General features: G+C 37.1%; 2 protein-coding genes across 3 annotated transcripts; one reads left to right on the top strand and one right to left on the bottom strand.

Annotated features, from left to right (window-relative positions):
- The first annotated feature begins 1,525 nt into the window (after positions 1–1,525).
- LOC100651748 (phospholipase A1) lies at positions 1,526–6,244 on the top strand. 2 transcript variants are annotated; one of them, XM_020867835.2, is made up of 3 exons: positions 1,526–1,943; positions 2,484–3,083; positions 3,178–6,244. In XM_020867835.2, the coding sequence occupies exons 1-3, from the start codon at positions 1,628–1,630 to the stop codon at positions 3,306–3,308; spliced, it is 1,047 nt and encodes a 348-aa protein (XP_020723494.2). In that variant the 5' UTR covers positions 1,526–1,627; the 3' UTR covers positions 3,309–6,244. The 2 variants fall into 2 exon arrangements, with proteins under 2 accessions (XP_020723494.2, XP_003393721.3); XM_003393673.4 differs by having other exon boundaries at positions 1,528–1,943; positions 2,484–6,244.
- LOC100651869 (T-box protein 2) lies at positions 5,647–16,509 on the bottom strand. The gene is made up of 5 exons (XM_003393674.3): positions 16,133–16,509; positions 14,327–14,477; positions 9,397–9,706; positions 7,217–7,363; positions 5,647–7,072 (listed from the first exon to the last, which is right to left on the bottom strand). Exons 1-5 carry the CDS (start codon positions 16,236–16,238, stop codon positions 6,536–6,538), a joined length of 1,251 nt encoding a protein of 416 aa, XP_003393722.1. The 5' UTR covers positions 16,239–16,509; the 3' UTR covers positions 5,647–6,535.
- Between the last annotated feature and the right edge of the window lie 1,006 nt (positions 16,510–17,515).

Genomic DNA, 17,515 nt, shown 5'->3' on the forward strand with positions numbered 1-17,515 from the left:
TATAGTATGTAACGTAATATAATATAACGTAATACAATAAAATGTAAGAAAATGTAACGTAATATAATACACTGTAATACAATATAATGTAATATCATATAACGTTATATATAGTATATTGTAGTATAACATAACGTGATACAATATAACGTAGTACAATATAATGTAACATAACACATTGTAATACAATGTTACATGATTTAGTATAACGCAATATAACATAAAGTAATAGAATATAACATGATATTAGATAATATAATATACTATACTATTATGTAATAGAGTATATAGTGTAATATAATATTCGTATTATAATGTAACTTAAGAGAATATAACGTAATACTATATTACGTAATATAATATACCGTTGTTTATTGTTGAGGTTAATTTTTTCAAAATATACTTTACACTTTTTCTTTTGTATACCCTTAACCTGGACACCGCTGTTACGAAGGATATAGAATTTAGTGAAGCAAAAGGCTAAAAACAAGCAGAGGTTCAAATTATTGTGCCCTTGAATGTAAATGTTATTTTGGATTACAATGTCTAGAAACAAAAAGGCTACAAGTATATTGTTATTACCGTTTTTTGTAGCCTTTAGCTAGAGTTACACATTAAGGTTAACTTTTTTGGTAATGCCTTTACTATAAATCTATGAACGTGCTCGCTATCATATTCTATTGTATTGTAACCGTGAAAGAGTGAGGATATGAATCAGCATATACTATACCTGTACTTATACTTATTTCGACATATGTTTCTATTACAAATTCATCCACTCGTTCCTCTATCAGTTGATCTCAACATTTAATATAACGTAATATAATATAACGTAATACAATATAACAATATAATGTTACTAAAGGCATCCTGGTGAACTTCGTAACTTTCTTTAACTTAGGCATCTTCCCTGATTCTCGATAACTTTACTATTTCAAAGAACAAAAGGTGAAACATACGCTCGATCCAAATTGAATCACGCTGTTTCTTAATCTACTATGATATTTAAGTTTCGCTATTTTTTGTTATTATAAAATTGCTAAAAAATCGAATTGCAAAAAAAATATGATCATCCCTATTTAAGTAATATTTAAATAATTTAAAAGTAGTCAATTATTCGAAAAATGAAAATGGAGACAAATGAAAGGGAATTCAAAGATCATAAATAGCTTCAATTTGTTTAGCTAAGATCCTGATCAGAATAATCTCCAAACACATGTTTCCTTGTAAGCCACGCGCAAAAAACAGGTTCCTTCATTCGTTTATCGTTTCGTGTTTGCCACTCAATTTCTATCCGGTTCACCAAAAATTATCATACTCGTCACAACTTTACGACATAGCTTTGTATCGAAAGTGATGCCACCAAAACACACAAGAAACACCGACATCGTCAACTATTTATCGTTTCTCATACTACAGGTATCATCGATTACAGAATCGATGACGCAGACGTGAAACTCACTTATCCTCCCCTCCCATTTATTCTTGGATCCCCTAATTGTCTAACGAGGATCGATAGGTGAAAAAGGTGGGAGTTCGACGAAGGACAAGGCGGCACTCGAAGAATTACCGTACATACGATCAGTTCTCCTATCGCCGCGGTCACGGCAAACACTACTATCGCGAGATGCTCGTGCCAACGTTAAAATCGTCGTTCATCCTATTCGCCGTGCTCTCGGTCGAAGCTCTTTCAATTATGAGGAAAGAACCGCGCGGTCCCATCCAAGAAGCGCTGCAAAATGGTCTCGCGGCACAGTACAATCGAGAAAATTGCGTCTGGAGACGGGGAAACGATAGAGATTCTTGTCCCGACCCTGATGTTCGTGTTTTCCTTTATACGTTCCATCGACCAAGACGAGAACTCGACTCTAGAGAATCCGACTGGCTGCGACAGGATTATGATCCGACCAAAGAGAACGTTCTTTTGATACACGGATACGCAGGTGCATGAATATTTTATATTTGCTCAAACTCATTTCATTTGACGTGTTAAACTATGGAACGAGAAAAGTTATAGTGACATTCGTTGGAGTGACTGAATTGGAATCTATCTGTTGTTTGTTGTAACTTTATGTGTATCTAAATATTAGTAATTAGATATCAAAATGAGATTGTCATGGAAACTCGAAGAAACTTCATTCACAGATTGAAGAGGATAAAAGAATATTTCTGATTGGATCACTTCATGTATTTTGGTATTAGAATAAAGTTATCATGGACGTTTTCGATAGCTTTTCTTAAATTTTACATAGAAGAATATTTTCTCGTCCTGATTAGAATCTGCTTCTTATTATAATTTGATACAAGAATAAAGTAATACATAAGTGCTACTGAAACCATCTCTTAACTCCTATAATAGAAAAATATCTTAATTACATTCTACTCGTTGTCTTATCTGTAACCTGATATCAGTTATCTAGAAAAACTATTCAAAACCTATGAGAAAAAATAAAATTTTTTAAATTCTTTGTTTCTCTTTTCAGGCGGTGACGACACCCTTCCCATATCCGTCCTACGTGACGCCTACCTTCGAAACGGAAGCTACAACGTATTCCTGGTTGACTGGGGTGCTTTGTGTGCGCCACCCTGTTACCCAGCGGCTGTATCGAACCTTCGTCCAGTAGCACGTTGCCTCGCCGGCACTTTGACCACATTACGAAACCTAGGTTTACCTATCTCGAGAACAACCTGCGTGGGACACTCGTTGGGAGCGCACATCTGTGGGATCATGGCAAACTTTCTGTTGTTCAGGATGCACCGAATAATCGGTCTGGACCCAGCAAGACCTCTTCTGCGTCCTGGATATGTAAATCGTCTGGATAGTGGGGACGCAGATTTTGTCCAAGTGATTCACACAAATGCGGGATATTATGGAGAGGGTGGTCGCATGGGACACGTGGATTTCTGCGTGAACGGTGGCAAAGTGCAGCCGTACTGCGAGAACAAGCCGAATTATCAACTATGCAGCCACGTCTGGGTCGTCTGTTACATGGCGCAGAGTATCGACAACGTCGGCCAGGAATCGATGGCTGAGCCATGCTCAAGACGATGCCCTTCCGGACCAAGAATCACTCTCAGAGCCGGTGAGTATGTGGCCATGGGCCAACATACACCGGTCGGCACTAGGGGCTCTTTTTGCTTCACCAACAAATATCCTCCCTATTGTCCTAAATATAGTAACGGACGTGGCGACGAGAGATGCTGTATACCCGAGGACAAACTTGTCACGTTTTAGTGACAAGAAAATCGTTGGAACACATAGGAAGGATAGAACATACAAGACTGTACGTAAAACGCGAAATAAGTAACGTAAAATGAAACGGAATTTTATATTAAGCAAAGAATTAATGGTAGTATTGATGATCATTAAAGAAGTAGAATTATTGTCTAATATTTTCTTATTTGTACAGAAGTTGATAAGCATACCAGTATTCTTTAGATAGTACGAAGCTGTCAACCTGTTAGACGATATAATTCTCCACTCGAATCCTCAATCTCGTAGACAAAGTAATTTCTTTACTTAGAGATCTATTATCTTTTTACATGTCATTTTACCTCCCTTAAAAATAGATTATATTAAAACTAATATTGCAAAAACTATAACCGATCTACTTAGGATTAATCCGTCTTTATTAACTTTAAATTCCATGATCATAGAAAATTCTGGTTAAGAAATAATCCGATCAGTAGGTCAAAAAAAAGCTTCGCATAAAATTTTTTAATCTGTTTTTATTCAACAAACTAAACGAAAAGATAGGGAATTGCATTATAAACATCGAGTTCAGTTACAAGAAACAACATTCCATACGGCAAACCTTGTATGTAGTATTTTTAAAGAAATGGAAAGTGGTTGAACCACATATGCAAGTATATGGTGTAAAACATGTCGATTGCCTTAAATTAATTCATATCGCAGGGCAAGTGTAAATGGTGTCTAAATCGTACAGGTACCACGTTATTTAATCGATGAAGCATACAGGTGTTTGAGGACAAGTAGATCTTCGTACGGTATCGCGACGCGTGTAGTCCGATTCCGGAATGTGATTGCGTATTCAAACGCGGTACGTACCGTCCGGAAAAATCTTGCGTCCGTGATCTACCGACCTATCAATCCCGTTAACCGCTCCACTGAACCTCTATAAATGTATTCATGACAATGTCCAGCGAACGGACAACCGTCTTTTTTTCGATCTGTCCTCGCGGAACGCCGGTGTGCAATCGCTTGTTCCGATGATTTGCACGTTCGAGCAACGATCAGTCGTTTCACAGCGAAAAGTTACGTTCCATTTTATTTAATACCCTAAGTACAATAGTGGAAGGGATGTGGTAGTTTCTTAAAGATATTTGTAAATCTAATTAGGAAACAAATATTTCGTTATTCGAAGATTAAGATATCTTTATTTTCTTACTACTTAGTTTTAAATCATTATTTTAAAAATTCGGATATTTGTGTTGGAATTTCGAATATAGATTTAGTTAAACTAAAGAGCCAGGTGGAAAGAATATTTATTCAAGATTTTGTCATTTACATATTTCGCCTGAGATCTTCAATTAAAACACTGAAGTGTGAAATTGAAGATTTCATTGATCACATCAAATGGAAGAAGAGAAAAAATATGATGTTTAAATCAAATGGATATTATAACAAAGTACAACTAAATCAGCACACGTATATAATGTTTCTTCCTAGGAAATCAATGTTAGAATAATTCACACTGAACGATATTGTATAATATGTAATATAACATACGTATATAAGAAGTGAATAAAAAAGCAGGACCAAACATTTCCCTATTCTTCCACAAATCAGTTGCCATAAGAAAACATATCTGCTTGAAATTGCGTATTGTAACATACTATATCGTTAGAAAACTTAAGAAATCTGCTGATTTTGTGCTTCTAAACTCCGACTTTTGGTCTTCTTTCCGTCATCGCAATGGCTAAATGCTTGACATTCTCACGATTCGACCAATGCACAAGAGCCTGTTGGAGTCTTTATACAATGCACAAGCAATTTCGCTGGGAAACTCGAAAGAAAGAAAAAAAAGGGCGCATTAAGAGGAGACGTATCGTGGTACGGAAGCTCGACAAATCCAGACATCGTCGAGTAGCCGACGAACCGGCGACTTGCTGGTACAAAAGTGTTTCGGGAGACATCGATACCAGAAGATGCCGGGATCCTTGGAAAGGCGACACGTAGGCGCGACACGATTCTCGACAATAAGAACTCATGTCTCTACAGATACTTCCTCTTGAGAATAGCGGTTTCCCCGAGATTTGCCTAATCGGCTATCAAGATGTCTTTCTATCCAGAAACTTCCGTGTCTGGTCACATCAAAGAATATTGTCTTTTACAAGGCCATCTTGTTTTACACGAAATGTTCAATTTAATTCTATGAATTGTAAATAAGCATTTTCTTCTTTCTTTCCGCGGAAGTGCACGAAAGAGCTACAATATATTTGAAATAAAAATTTAATCAAATACGATAGAATATTTATTAAAGTAATTTTCACTTACAAAATAGTTGGCCGTAATTGGTTATTATATTATTGTTGATGAAGTATTCTGTTTGAGATCGTAATAATTTTTAAAAGTTAGGAAAATAAACGTAGGATAAAGAACGAATAATAAGGAAATGTAACATCTTGTGTAAATGGCAATTTATTATAGCTATAAGTTGAATGCACAGTAAAAAAAATCATTGATCAACCTTAAACTATGTATCTTAAGTAACGACATTATTGACAAAAATATTTTGGTATTTCAACGCTCGCAGTGTACAAAATTTATAGATAAAATTACATAATATACACGGATTTGGTTAATTAACAATTACATATATAAATATAGCATTTGTAATACTAGCAAACTTCATTTGCCCCTCGCATTTGGAGCATATTAAGGAACCATGTATATCTTTTATATCTTATAGTAATTGTATTTTGTAAGGCACTAGATTGTACTTATTTACAATAGCGCGATGTTCACGATGTTAGGCACCTACTTCTAGCACTTAACCTTATTCGAAAAGCGTAGATCTTGAATTATATTGATGTTCGAAAAAATTCATCTAATTTTCTGTTGTAAAGACTGCCTTGTTTGTTTATTCTTTATAAAAAAAATTCATTTAATCGATGTATCACAAGCACAAGGAAATCTTTAGCGTCAAAAATTTATTTAAGATATCTTTGGTCCTTTATCAAGAATTTAACGAGAATATAAAAATAAATGGAAATTTAAGTATACCTTGCTATTTACATCTCAGAAAGACATTACAATTTTTTTAGCAATCTATACTTCTATCAGAAATGTAGATCTTTTTTATGTCTTCAAGGAATTCCAAATTCCGATCTGATATTATACCTAATGAAATTACACAAGTTGGAATTTTCCTTTCCATATTGGAGTTTTCTTTCTACATTTAACAAAATCTTTGGTTCATCCGTCCATGCTTCGAATGGATAATCCTTTATCATTTTGTTTCACACAACCGAAAAATTATTCTACGCACCGAACAAATCAGTAATCTCTTTCCTAATGATATTTCGAAAATTGCTCCATCGATTGATAGGGCAATTTCGCAAAATCTGAATGCACCGCCAAAGATGGGTAAAACAGTCGAAGATAATACGCGGAGAAATTTAAATCGTTGAGTCCAGGCGATGAACACAAGGACGATGTGGTTACCATAGAAGACGAGTATTGCGGAGAAGAATCGACCCATGGTCTGTGTAATCTTGGCTGTGTATCGCGATCGGCATTTCTAAGTGATGAATTTCGATGAATAGTTGGGGGAAGAGGTGGACTTATTCCTCCGCAGCTACTAACACCGCTGTCATCTAAACTTCCTGTTTCACTGGAGGCTGTTTTTGGTCTCTGATTGGCGATATCCGGATGATTCGATGGTTTATTTGATTCTGATTCTAAAGACATATTCTCATCATCGTCATCCAGGCGGTTCAATCTTTCTGCCTCCGACTGGAATTTCCTCTTGCAACGTGATTGACCACAGTCTCGAAATCCCTTCGCGAAGGGATTGTTGTTGATCTTTAGTTTTGTGATGTTCTCGTTCTAAAAACAGAAAGGTACGAAAAGGTTTCTAGAAAAATTACATTAGATTGATATACGCAGATATGTATATACATACGATTTTATGTAAAATTATTGAAACTACTGTGTATTGGAATTATAAATAAGTTTATATGAATATTTTACTTGATAGGCGGTTACAGCGATGAACTGTGTTTCATTGAACTTGAACGCTGATGCTGGATGAGAGTATAGATCGCTCAATCTAGTTGCGTCATCGGAACGAATTATCCATATCCGCGGAATATACTTATGCATGGATGTCAGAACAATCTGGAAACAAGAGTATACTTACTCAACAAATTGTGTTTCAATTGTTTAAAAATCTGGCAACATAGAAATGATATTGTATTGTTTATTAATTCAAAATAAATGACACATCGTTTATTTGATACACTCGATACATTCTGCGATTATTGTATAGCAAGAACAACGCAAACGCTAGTGGAGATTCCCATTTTTTTTTTTGTCGTAAAGAAGAAGGGATTCCCTTCATTCGACCAGTTTACAGCGGAGAGAATTTTATTAAATTCGTAATTAGTTTGAAGAATCGGCTAAAAGGGCGCCGCTTCGACGAGATAAGTTGGCGCCTTGCTAAGGATGCCGACGACGGTGGGGACAGACGCGATTCTTGAAAACCAGACTGGCCCTTCAACCTTCTCGGAATCACACGCACTCGACCTATCCATGAACCACAAAGCTGCATAATAGCACTTCGATTACTCTAGCGTTACTTCATTGTATCCCCCTAACCCTATTATCATAGCTCCTTCGTTTCTTAATTTCCAAGCTACACCGATCACTGGATTTAACCTATTCACCTTCTTCTAATACAAAATTCTTTGCAATGAAGCAAAGTTTAAAATAATTTTAACAAAATAAAATATCTCCATGCTGCATACAGAGTATCAAATACGCAAAGCGAAACGACACAAAAATGTTAATGAATTCATGACGGAATCTTCAAAAACTAGCCGTTCGTCAAAGAAAGTCCGCGTGCAAGAGAAACCTCTTCGTTTTAATAATCGCTCCTCAGGTACTGAAAGCGATGCAGATCCGCAGAAATAATTTCTGGGATATTGGTGAAAAATTGAAAGAAATGACAAGGGGCGCCATGGATGTGCCAGCTGCCAAGATTCGTTCTGTTCAGGCATAAACAAACCCTCTTGGCGAGAGAAAGGGAAGTATATCGATTACAGGGAGTCGTGGAGCGTGTTAATCTTCGTTCTTCACGGACAACGACCGAAACCAACGTACCCGGCACCGTTTTGAGTAGCTTAAATCTCTAGAAGGTAAGTGTATGCAACGTCTTCCTTTTTCCCTTCGAGATTCTAATCCCGATCCTGGCTTCCGTGCGGAAACTAGTCAGGAACCTAGTTTGATCATCTTACCTGGTTAACAGAGACCCCTGTTATTTAGCTGACCTAATGCATTAGGAAAGGGATATAATTTGACTCAGGCCGAAGAAGAAAAAGATGGACGATGTACATTTAACTGCATGTAGATCTGTAGAATGTTAATATTTTGTATCGATAGACAGATTTGACAGAGTAAACGAAGTGAGAATAAAAAGAGAAGTCGATAAATTTGAAATATTTGAAGTGCAAGTATTAGCAATAAAATATCGCAACAGAAAAGATAACTGAGGAAAGATATATGATAGAATAATATTAATATATTTCTCCTTTTGTTCTTTATAAATACATATAAAGGATAGCAGAAATATTATCGCGTGTTATTAAAGAGAAATAAATATCGAAAGAACGATCCGTGGACAAAAAGTTAGGAGCTAATTGACGGTAAACGAAGTATGCTCGGAATTCTTTAACTAGAGGTTGCCTTTTTTTCCAGTGGGCCCTAATCGGAAGTGAAACGAGTAGCTAAGAGGGTGGATCCGTGTGTGGCGACCTCCCGCATGCGGTTCGAGCAACGAGGCAAGCCGTAGGCAAAAGTCGAAACCAGAGACGCGGAAAGAAAGAAAAAGAAGAAACATTTAAGGACACGCTGGCCTGTCCAAACACGGGACATCTAGATAAATGGAATGCCGCTACCATTCGGTTTCCTTTCCCGGACTTCCGTCAAGCCTTTTCTCAAAAGACATTCTTTTTATTCAAAAAGCAAAGAGTCGGAGAATACATCAACACATCCAATAATTAATTTCTCTGACTTCTAGTCAACAAATATTTTTGAAATCAATGACATAATGAATGAATTCATATTCATTTCTCGTAAGTATGTAGATACTACTTAAAGTTTCGTTTAATTATAATAAATTGTTATAATTAATAGATAAAAATGGTACTCACATTATTTCTGGGATCAACAGCATTGTTAGTCAGCTTTAGTTTGTCGAACTTAAGCGAATGCTGCATCCAGTGCGTACCGGTTGCCGGACTATCCGGATGCAAGTAAATTCTTCGATCTATTCGTGGTTGAGGTTCGGCTGGACCAGCCGACGTCCATCCTCTTACATTCCCACAAGTTTTCTCCAATCCGCCACCGCTGCCGACGTACTTGTGCCGACGATCGGACGCCGGCTCCACTTCGAGAAGAACGCAATAACGAGCACGAGGCTCTAATCCCGTAATTGCCAACTGAATCGACGGGAACATTCGCCTGTAATGAAACCACAAAGGATTCGCTTTAATAATTTTGTCTAACGAATTTGGATTTCTCAAAAAATTATCGTTCATTAAAATGACTATTAAACCTTTGCACTCGAGGGCTTTTTCGGCCGGGCGTAGCAGCTACTCCGGATGATTTAGCGTATACGTGACGCGTGTCTTACAGCTAGTGTAAAATAATTTCATATACAAATTTACTTACAAAAATATTATATTCTAATAATTTATCTATATTTACATCTTTGAAAATATGATTTTGTAATATTAATTTCTGTATTTTTTGTATGATAACTTATAAATCATTCAGCAAGATGCATTCTTAATATAATTAATCTCATTTTTCAACAGTTCAAAATCAAGTTCATCTTCATTTAAGCTAATTTCATTTCCGAAAACCACTTTTTTAAGGTTTCTAAACTATAATACTTTTGGCATGATCATCGAATCCGAACTAACGTTGGAGACGTTGTTTCAATACCATAGTTGAACCATAGTTTCGGAGGGATATGGGATTAAATATTTTATCTCCATTTTAAAATCTAACACTTTACACTTCCTAATAAAGAAGAGCTAAGGAACCAATTTACGAATCAGTATTGCACTCTCATCAATTGGAGATGTCGAAATCTAGCATAAACAGGGACTATCGCCTCTCGCTCGCCACTGGAGTTGCAGCACGGAATGCCGTGGTGACTAAAAGTCGCCTCTCGAGTGCAAAGGGTTAAGAATTAGAATGACGAAGGATTATTAATTAAACGTAAATAGGTGTATAAATCTAACTTATTATCAACCTAAATAACCCACATCGTGACATTGTCACTCAAAAAGCACATTAAGATTCACTCACATTTCGGACATCGCCTAAATGAACTCCAAATAAAAGACCAAGACTTCGAACTAAATAATAGCCGTGAAGTTGTTTCATCGGCACTATAAGTGCTTTGGGAGGCATGGAGTTTAACTTTTCAACATTGTTCACGATAAGCTTTTTGCACACAGGTAACATAAGTAAACCACAGGAGAACGAAGGGACAGAATATTCTCGGTCATTAACGTGCCGACGACGAATGGGCGTCGCCGAACCAACGACTCGAACTGCTGTTACTTCCTGCGACTTTTTAAAACATCACGACCACTATCTTTCGATCCCAACTGCAAATTTTCTCCCTCGTGTAAACATTTCAAACTCGCGGATAATCCCATGAGTAAACCACCGAAACTCAATCTGCGGTGATTTGGGCCGCTTGCATACCTAATTGCAGTTTTTGAGCCGTTCCTTTGTTCGCACATTTCTTTTATTCGCTTCTACCGAACTTTATGATTGTATGATTTTATATTATGAACACATATATTATGAATATATTTATATTATAATTATTTCTCTTCCATTTTCTCTACAAAATTATCAAAGAAATTTAACAATTTTTTAACTACCTTTAGCAGTCAATATTGCGCAGGTGAACAAAAGTATATTAAACTTGTGAAAGGTTCATTTTAACCTTCGATTACAATGGTACTTCATTGTTTAGTACTTCAAAGTTAAAGCTACGGGAGATACGTATCTGAACTAATGGACGCAATTAGTAGTGGGAAATTCAACTTGTACCCATTTTCGAAATTACTACTTAATCCGTTACATTTGTGACATATTGAAGGCTTAAAAGAGAGATCGTATAAAAACGTATAGCGAGCAATACAAAACTATAAATGCATAGTTATAATAAGGGAATCTCAATGAATCATCTCACTGGTATTTTCAATTTTCTATCGCCAAATTTATTATTATTAAACAATTATTCGTCGATTGATTTCAAGTTGAAATGATATATTCTCAAGATCGACGCCATGCTCAGTGTCGTTGAATCCACTAAAAGTGGCGCCCTTATAAGTGGAGGATTACACCGTCGCGACGTCTGCTGGAATACCCGTGCGCCAATGATTCGAACGTCTGGTCCTTTTAAAAAGCCTCTCGACATTATCGAACAACCAGATAATGCTGTTAATAGCGCGATACAACAACGAGTGCAGAACGGTAGCACGCGCCCCGCTTTTCTTTCATCTCGTAGATTAGATGAATCGAAAGTCACGTGGTACAATTTGAACTTCGTTAGGCTTTATAGCCGAACGGCAGCTCGAATTATAAATATACCTTCACCTACGTTATTGATTCAGTTTCTTTAAATCGCGCAACATTGATAAAAATATGAGAAGGACTTTAAAAAATATTAGCAGATTTCTTTCATTCACTTAATATTGTATTATAAGCATGCTTTGGTTATTTTATATACATTTTTAAATTTCATAGATTTAAATACATAAAATACTCAAAGGATAGTATTCGCTACAACGTTCATTGGGACAAACAAATCTCAACTGAACTCCTATTCTTTAATTCAGAAAAATGTAAAGATTCACGATGTCCTACTTAGAAATTGGCACGAATTTTCCAAAATATTCAATATACTTTTTCTCAAGATCATACATAAGACGTTTCTTTAGCATTAATTTCGGTCAGCTTTTCTTCTAACCCCGGCAACTACCATAAACTCGTAAGCCCATAAAGATACTCGTAGCGGATCAGTAACAGGCGAATTACGGCAAAACGTGAAATTAATTATCTCCGCTTTAGAAGAGCAGACCCTTGTTGCAAGGGAAAAGGAGAAGAATAGGAAGAAGTAGAGAAAACGAGCCGAACTTCGGGATTACTTCTGGAACGCACGTTTTCTCCGTGAACCTATTCATCGGTTTTGACGCAAGGACGCTAACAGCAAGAGGCCAAGGTGGTAGTCAGAAGAAGAGGAGGATAACTGATCGTGGAGAACAAAACGAATCGAAGACGCTAGAAGGGAACGAGGAGAACAAACGAGTCGATCGTGTCACGGAATACTGATTGGTGCATACGAGGTCTGTAACGGAGTGCACGTGGTTGGCACGTGGTGTTCTCGCTAAGCAAGAATCGTAGCTGGGGACCGGAAGGCACGGATATGAGGACGGACAAACACCTTTGTAACTATTGTAAAATCCCGACCGCCCACGGATCGTCTTGTGACCAGTCATTTCTTTTATTTTGTTTATCCATGGAGTACTACTTTTTGCGATAGAGGACAGAATCGAAAATACGAATTTTTAAACAACATCCCTGCTTCGATTAGCGCAAGATATTTTTATTCGTCATGGAGGATGTACAATAAAACTTCATTTATTTAAGCCTGTCGAGGAACAAAAGTTGATGATCACTAATTTTTCTTATTGTAGAACTCGAATAGTTCAAATTAAAATTCGGATAAGAATTCATATTCATAAATGTTGTTTCAAAATTGGAGATTTGAATCCGTTACACTTCTAGAGGATTAATAGTTGGTCCATACAAAGTTGCAATAGGATAGACGGAAAAATTGGTTACGGAATTTTAATAAAAAAAATTTCTCCAAATAATCTTCGACGTCAAAGTTATTCGCTAAAACTTTAAAATGAATTTCGTACGCATACACAAGCCGAGAAAAGTTTATTTGCATTTCGTAACATATAGGTATTCCAGATAACCGAATGTTACGAAATATTTGAAGAATCTTGTCGCATTCACATCACGTTGGCGTTTCCCTCCCCTTTTATTTCCACGTTCACGAAACGAAGCCATCTGGCTGACATCAGCGAAATATCTAGCGCGAGAGACAACGCAATATTCCTAGTAATCTTATCATAGATACGCCTGAGTATCTGAAAAGGAGTGACTGGTAGCTCGATCATTTCCGCCATAGAACGGCCGGAAATGTGATTCGTCCTACATCCGTCCGGTTTATACGACTTTTCTCGCAAAATCTACCTTCGTAGAACGATTCGGAGATCGGTGTCATTGATAAACATGGACACGTCATCACAATCTTACTTTCACAACCTTTCCTGACTACCTTCCGTGAAACTAATCGGTCTGTCGTCGCTTAGAAGCGTTCCTCCTTAAAAGCGTCCACTTCCCTATTCTAACCGATACTATGCGTATAGTACGAGAACTGCATTCGAACAATTTGACTCATCGTAAAAACTTTGAGATCTTATCAAGATTGAATCTGATGAAATCTCAAAGTATAAAAATCTAGATTTTTAATTTCAAACAAGTTTTTATCCATATAATACTGCATATTTTTTTATTAGTGCGTAATAGTCTTTTTATCTCTCGACAAAGCAGACAAAAGAAAAATCAAGTGTGAATCATAGACGGAAAGTTGAAATAAAAGCATTTTTAAGTCCCTAAACAGCATACGGCTTACAAAGTGAAGTAAAATCCAACAAGAAAATGTTTGTTAGTAAATGGAAACTGTGATGACTATGGAAACAATCGGAGGATAGGTCACATTTTTTTCAGGTGGAGACGGTAAAGGTTTCGACAGCGACGGAAGGTGTGGTCACATGGCGCCTGACGGGCCATTTCAACCCCAATGGAATCCAAGGTAAAAAGTTTCAGTAATATATGTCAAGAAAAGAAAAAAATGTTGTTATATCCTCATTTCCACTTTCGAATAATTATTAATTTTTACCATATTTATACCAATATTTGGTACGCTAATATTAAATTATTAAACGTATAATTATTGAAAATCATAGTCTGTACACTCACCGGCCTCCCTTCGTAATCACCATCTCTGTGGTTTCGGCGTGGAATTGCTGCCACAATTGCCGATTTTGCAATTCAATCTTCACTTCCGAAGGCAGAGGAGGTCCTCCACCTAAACACGGTAACGTCCACATGTTTGGATTCGGTATATCCTCTAAAAGACATCCAAATAAAGCTTTTATTAATTTATTGAATTCAGTCTGGATTTATCAATCTTCTCAAATCTTGATTTCCCTTTCCATTTTCTCAACCCTCGTTTCCTAAATAAATCATATTGAACTCTCGGTACATTTTTCATAACGTATATCTATGAGTATCTTCATAATTCAGACATCGTCGATCAAAAATAAAATTAACAACAAACTCAAACTACCTCTACTGTAAATCGGCAAGAATCGGGTCCTTCAAGGTTCGTCGGCTTTCTCAACCAGAATTCCCATGAATCTACGGGACCATGACTCTCGTAAGAGACAAAAAAAAAAACAAATAACCAAAACAACGTTATTACGGACAGACCAAAAGAAGGACGATATTTTCGTAGTAAAAAACGCAAAACGAACCGTTCACGCAAAAAGAAGGGGCGGTAAGGAACAAAAAAAAAAGGGGGGGGAAAAACAGTAGAATCTTCAACAAAATCATTATCCTTGCAATCTTGTCCACCTAGATACTGGACTAGTGAGAGAGGGACAAGAAATTGCGCGGATGAGGTAACTCGAATGCCAGGAAGAACACCTTTTCCAAGTGGATCTATAGAAGCGTCGCCGTTTGGCCGCATGAGCGATTCACCCTGCACTTGTCTCGCGGTTCTGCGGTCGAGGCATTAGACCCGGCCAGGATAATTGCGGGCATCGGCTCATCTTCTTTCTCTTCCTACCGAGAGGACATCGGTACCGAGCCGTTGTATAGCACAGATAACGATTGTTCGCTCGACCGAAAGTCGGCGCCTTTCATCTTGGCCCCTAGAGGAACTCCCGCGGATCTATGTCGCCTCCGCGGATAACTTGACGCGTATTATACACACCCTCTTCGCACAAGGTATTCGTCCCCATTTCTCGACACGTGAGAAACAACGAAATTGAAAAATTCGCTATTATATACGAAGGTGAACGATGGAAATCGAGATGTTTAAGCGGTTCGCGACTGCATTCCGCGCGACTTTAATTGGATGAATTGGAGAGATTGACATAGGAGGTCGGTCTCGAGATTGGATGGGGGCAAGAGAAAGAATTTTTTGAATTTACGGTTAGAATTACTTCTGACGTCGGAATTGATTTTTGGTCGTTAGTATTGTTATGAGAATGTCCGTAGACATTAATGTGTGGAATGAATATCTTTTTTATTTATACTGGTTAGAACATCGACGTTAAAATAAGATTTCGACGATAACATAAATGGAGAGACTTTTCGGGGAATGATTAACGAAAATATCAGAAATAATCGGTCAAAAATGACAACCAGAATTTGTTGGCTTTACATACGACTCATAAAAGTTAGAAAAAAATCAAACAAGATATACAAACATTACAATACAAATAGGATTGTGAGATAATACTCTTTTTACAATTCGAGATCAAACGGTACTGAAGATTACATTCTTAAAAAGTACAGTGATAAAAGTTTAATCAGCCTCAAAGAAGTACATACATAACTACTACATAATAAAGATTCGATCAACATCAAATGTCAAATTTTAATACGAAATTTCTAATATCGAAGCAAAATTGACACAATTCATACAGTTAGAAATATCTATATCAACCTGCATTTGTCGCAACATAAAATTATGAAAATAAAAATATTTTCGCTAACCTGGTCTATGTCGTCGAAGAGCTAGCTGCTGTTGACGGAAGAGCATCTGTTGATGTTGTATCAGTTGTAGCTGCAATTCCATTGGCATAGTTATCATCGAATTCATTTTTCGATCGATGAACGTATATCATTTAACCGCACGATGTCACCAAAACACAACAACTCGTACAAATATCTATTTAAGCCAAGTCCTCCGCATTGAAGCTTAGCGACGACTGAAGATGCGTTTCGGAATTGCACACGACTCCGTTGCAGCAATCCATCACTGCATTCGACGGTTCTCTCTGCCATTGGTCACTGCTCTTTTCCCACCATAAGAGTGCCGCGCCCACGCTGTTCCCATTGGTCGATGCAATTCCAACTTGGCTACAACTTGGCTGCGAAACATATCTATACATATACAACCACAATACAATCGTGTGTTAGATTAGTGAATCGAAATGAACGTCAAATGTAACGTACACAAAATGAGATTTAATATAGAGAATTGTACAAAAATTAATTTTCAAAGTGAGGGTTTAGAATCATAAAACAAAAAAATATCTAAACTTACTTAAATTAAAATTTCTCTCGTGTAGATGTTCCCATATGAATCTTTTTCACTGTTTGATTGAACTACTTGAAATATATTGTCCTTTTTGAAATGTAGATCCGATCCTTTTTTATCTATTAAGTTATACGAATGCCAAAATGATCAATTTCATATTCAATAAAATTTCATAATTTTAGTAGCAGGATATAATTAATGTTTAATCATTCTAGATGTTTATATCCAATGTAGATCAGTTTGGCTTCTGTTGTGTGACTCGATTAATCTACATAGATATATCGGCGTATTAACCGTACAATAAGTAATGAACAAATAACACAAAAATTTCCTTCCTTGTTACTCAAGTCCATCATCGAAGAAAGGTTTTCTCATTTTACGATAAAAAAAAATAAATGTAATCAATCGATTCTGTTCAGGAAGCATTTAAGATTCCCAAGAGAAAAAAATCATACGGCATGCGCGAGTCCGCGTGAGATCGCGCGTCGGATTTACGCGGTCGATCGGCGCATTTGAAACTTCCGAGTGAATCGCTGTGTTAGCACACGATCGCATTAAGGAACGATGCACGCCCGAGTCGTTAGGTACAAGAGAACGGAGGAATCGTCACCATAAATTACGGAATCCGGGCGAGCAGACGGCCGTTAATAGTTTGTTCTCGAGTCTCGGCGACGAGACGTAGTGAGAAGATAAAATCAAGAATCCGTCCGCGGTGCGTCGGCGGTCAAAGAGGAACGGAACGAAACGGAGAGCCGCGAGATACAAATCTACGCTTTTCTCGCTCCCTTATGTGCCCTTTTTCTCCTCCACTACCGCTCTTGCCTCTGTCGTCGCTT

Source organism: Bombus terrestris, chromosome 2 (assembly GCF_910591885.1).
Source record: "Bombus terrestris chromosome 2, iyBomTerr1.2, whole genome shotgun sequence".
NCBI lineage: Eukaryota > Metazoa > Arthropoda > Insecta > Hymenoptera > Apidae > Bombus > Bombus terrestris.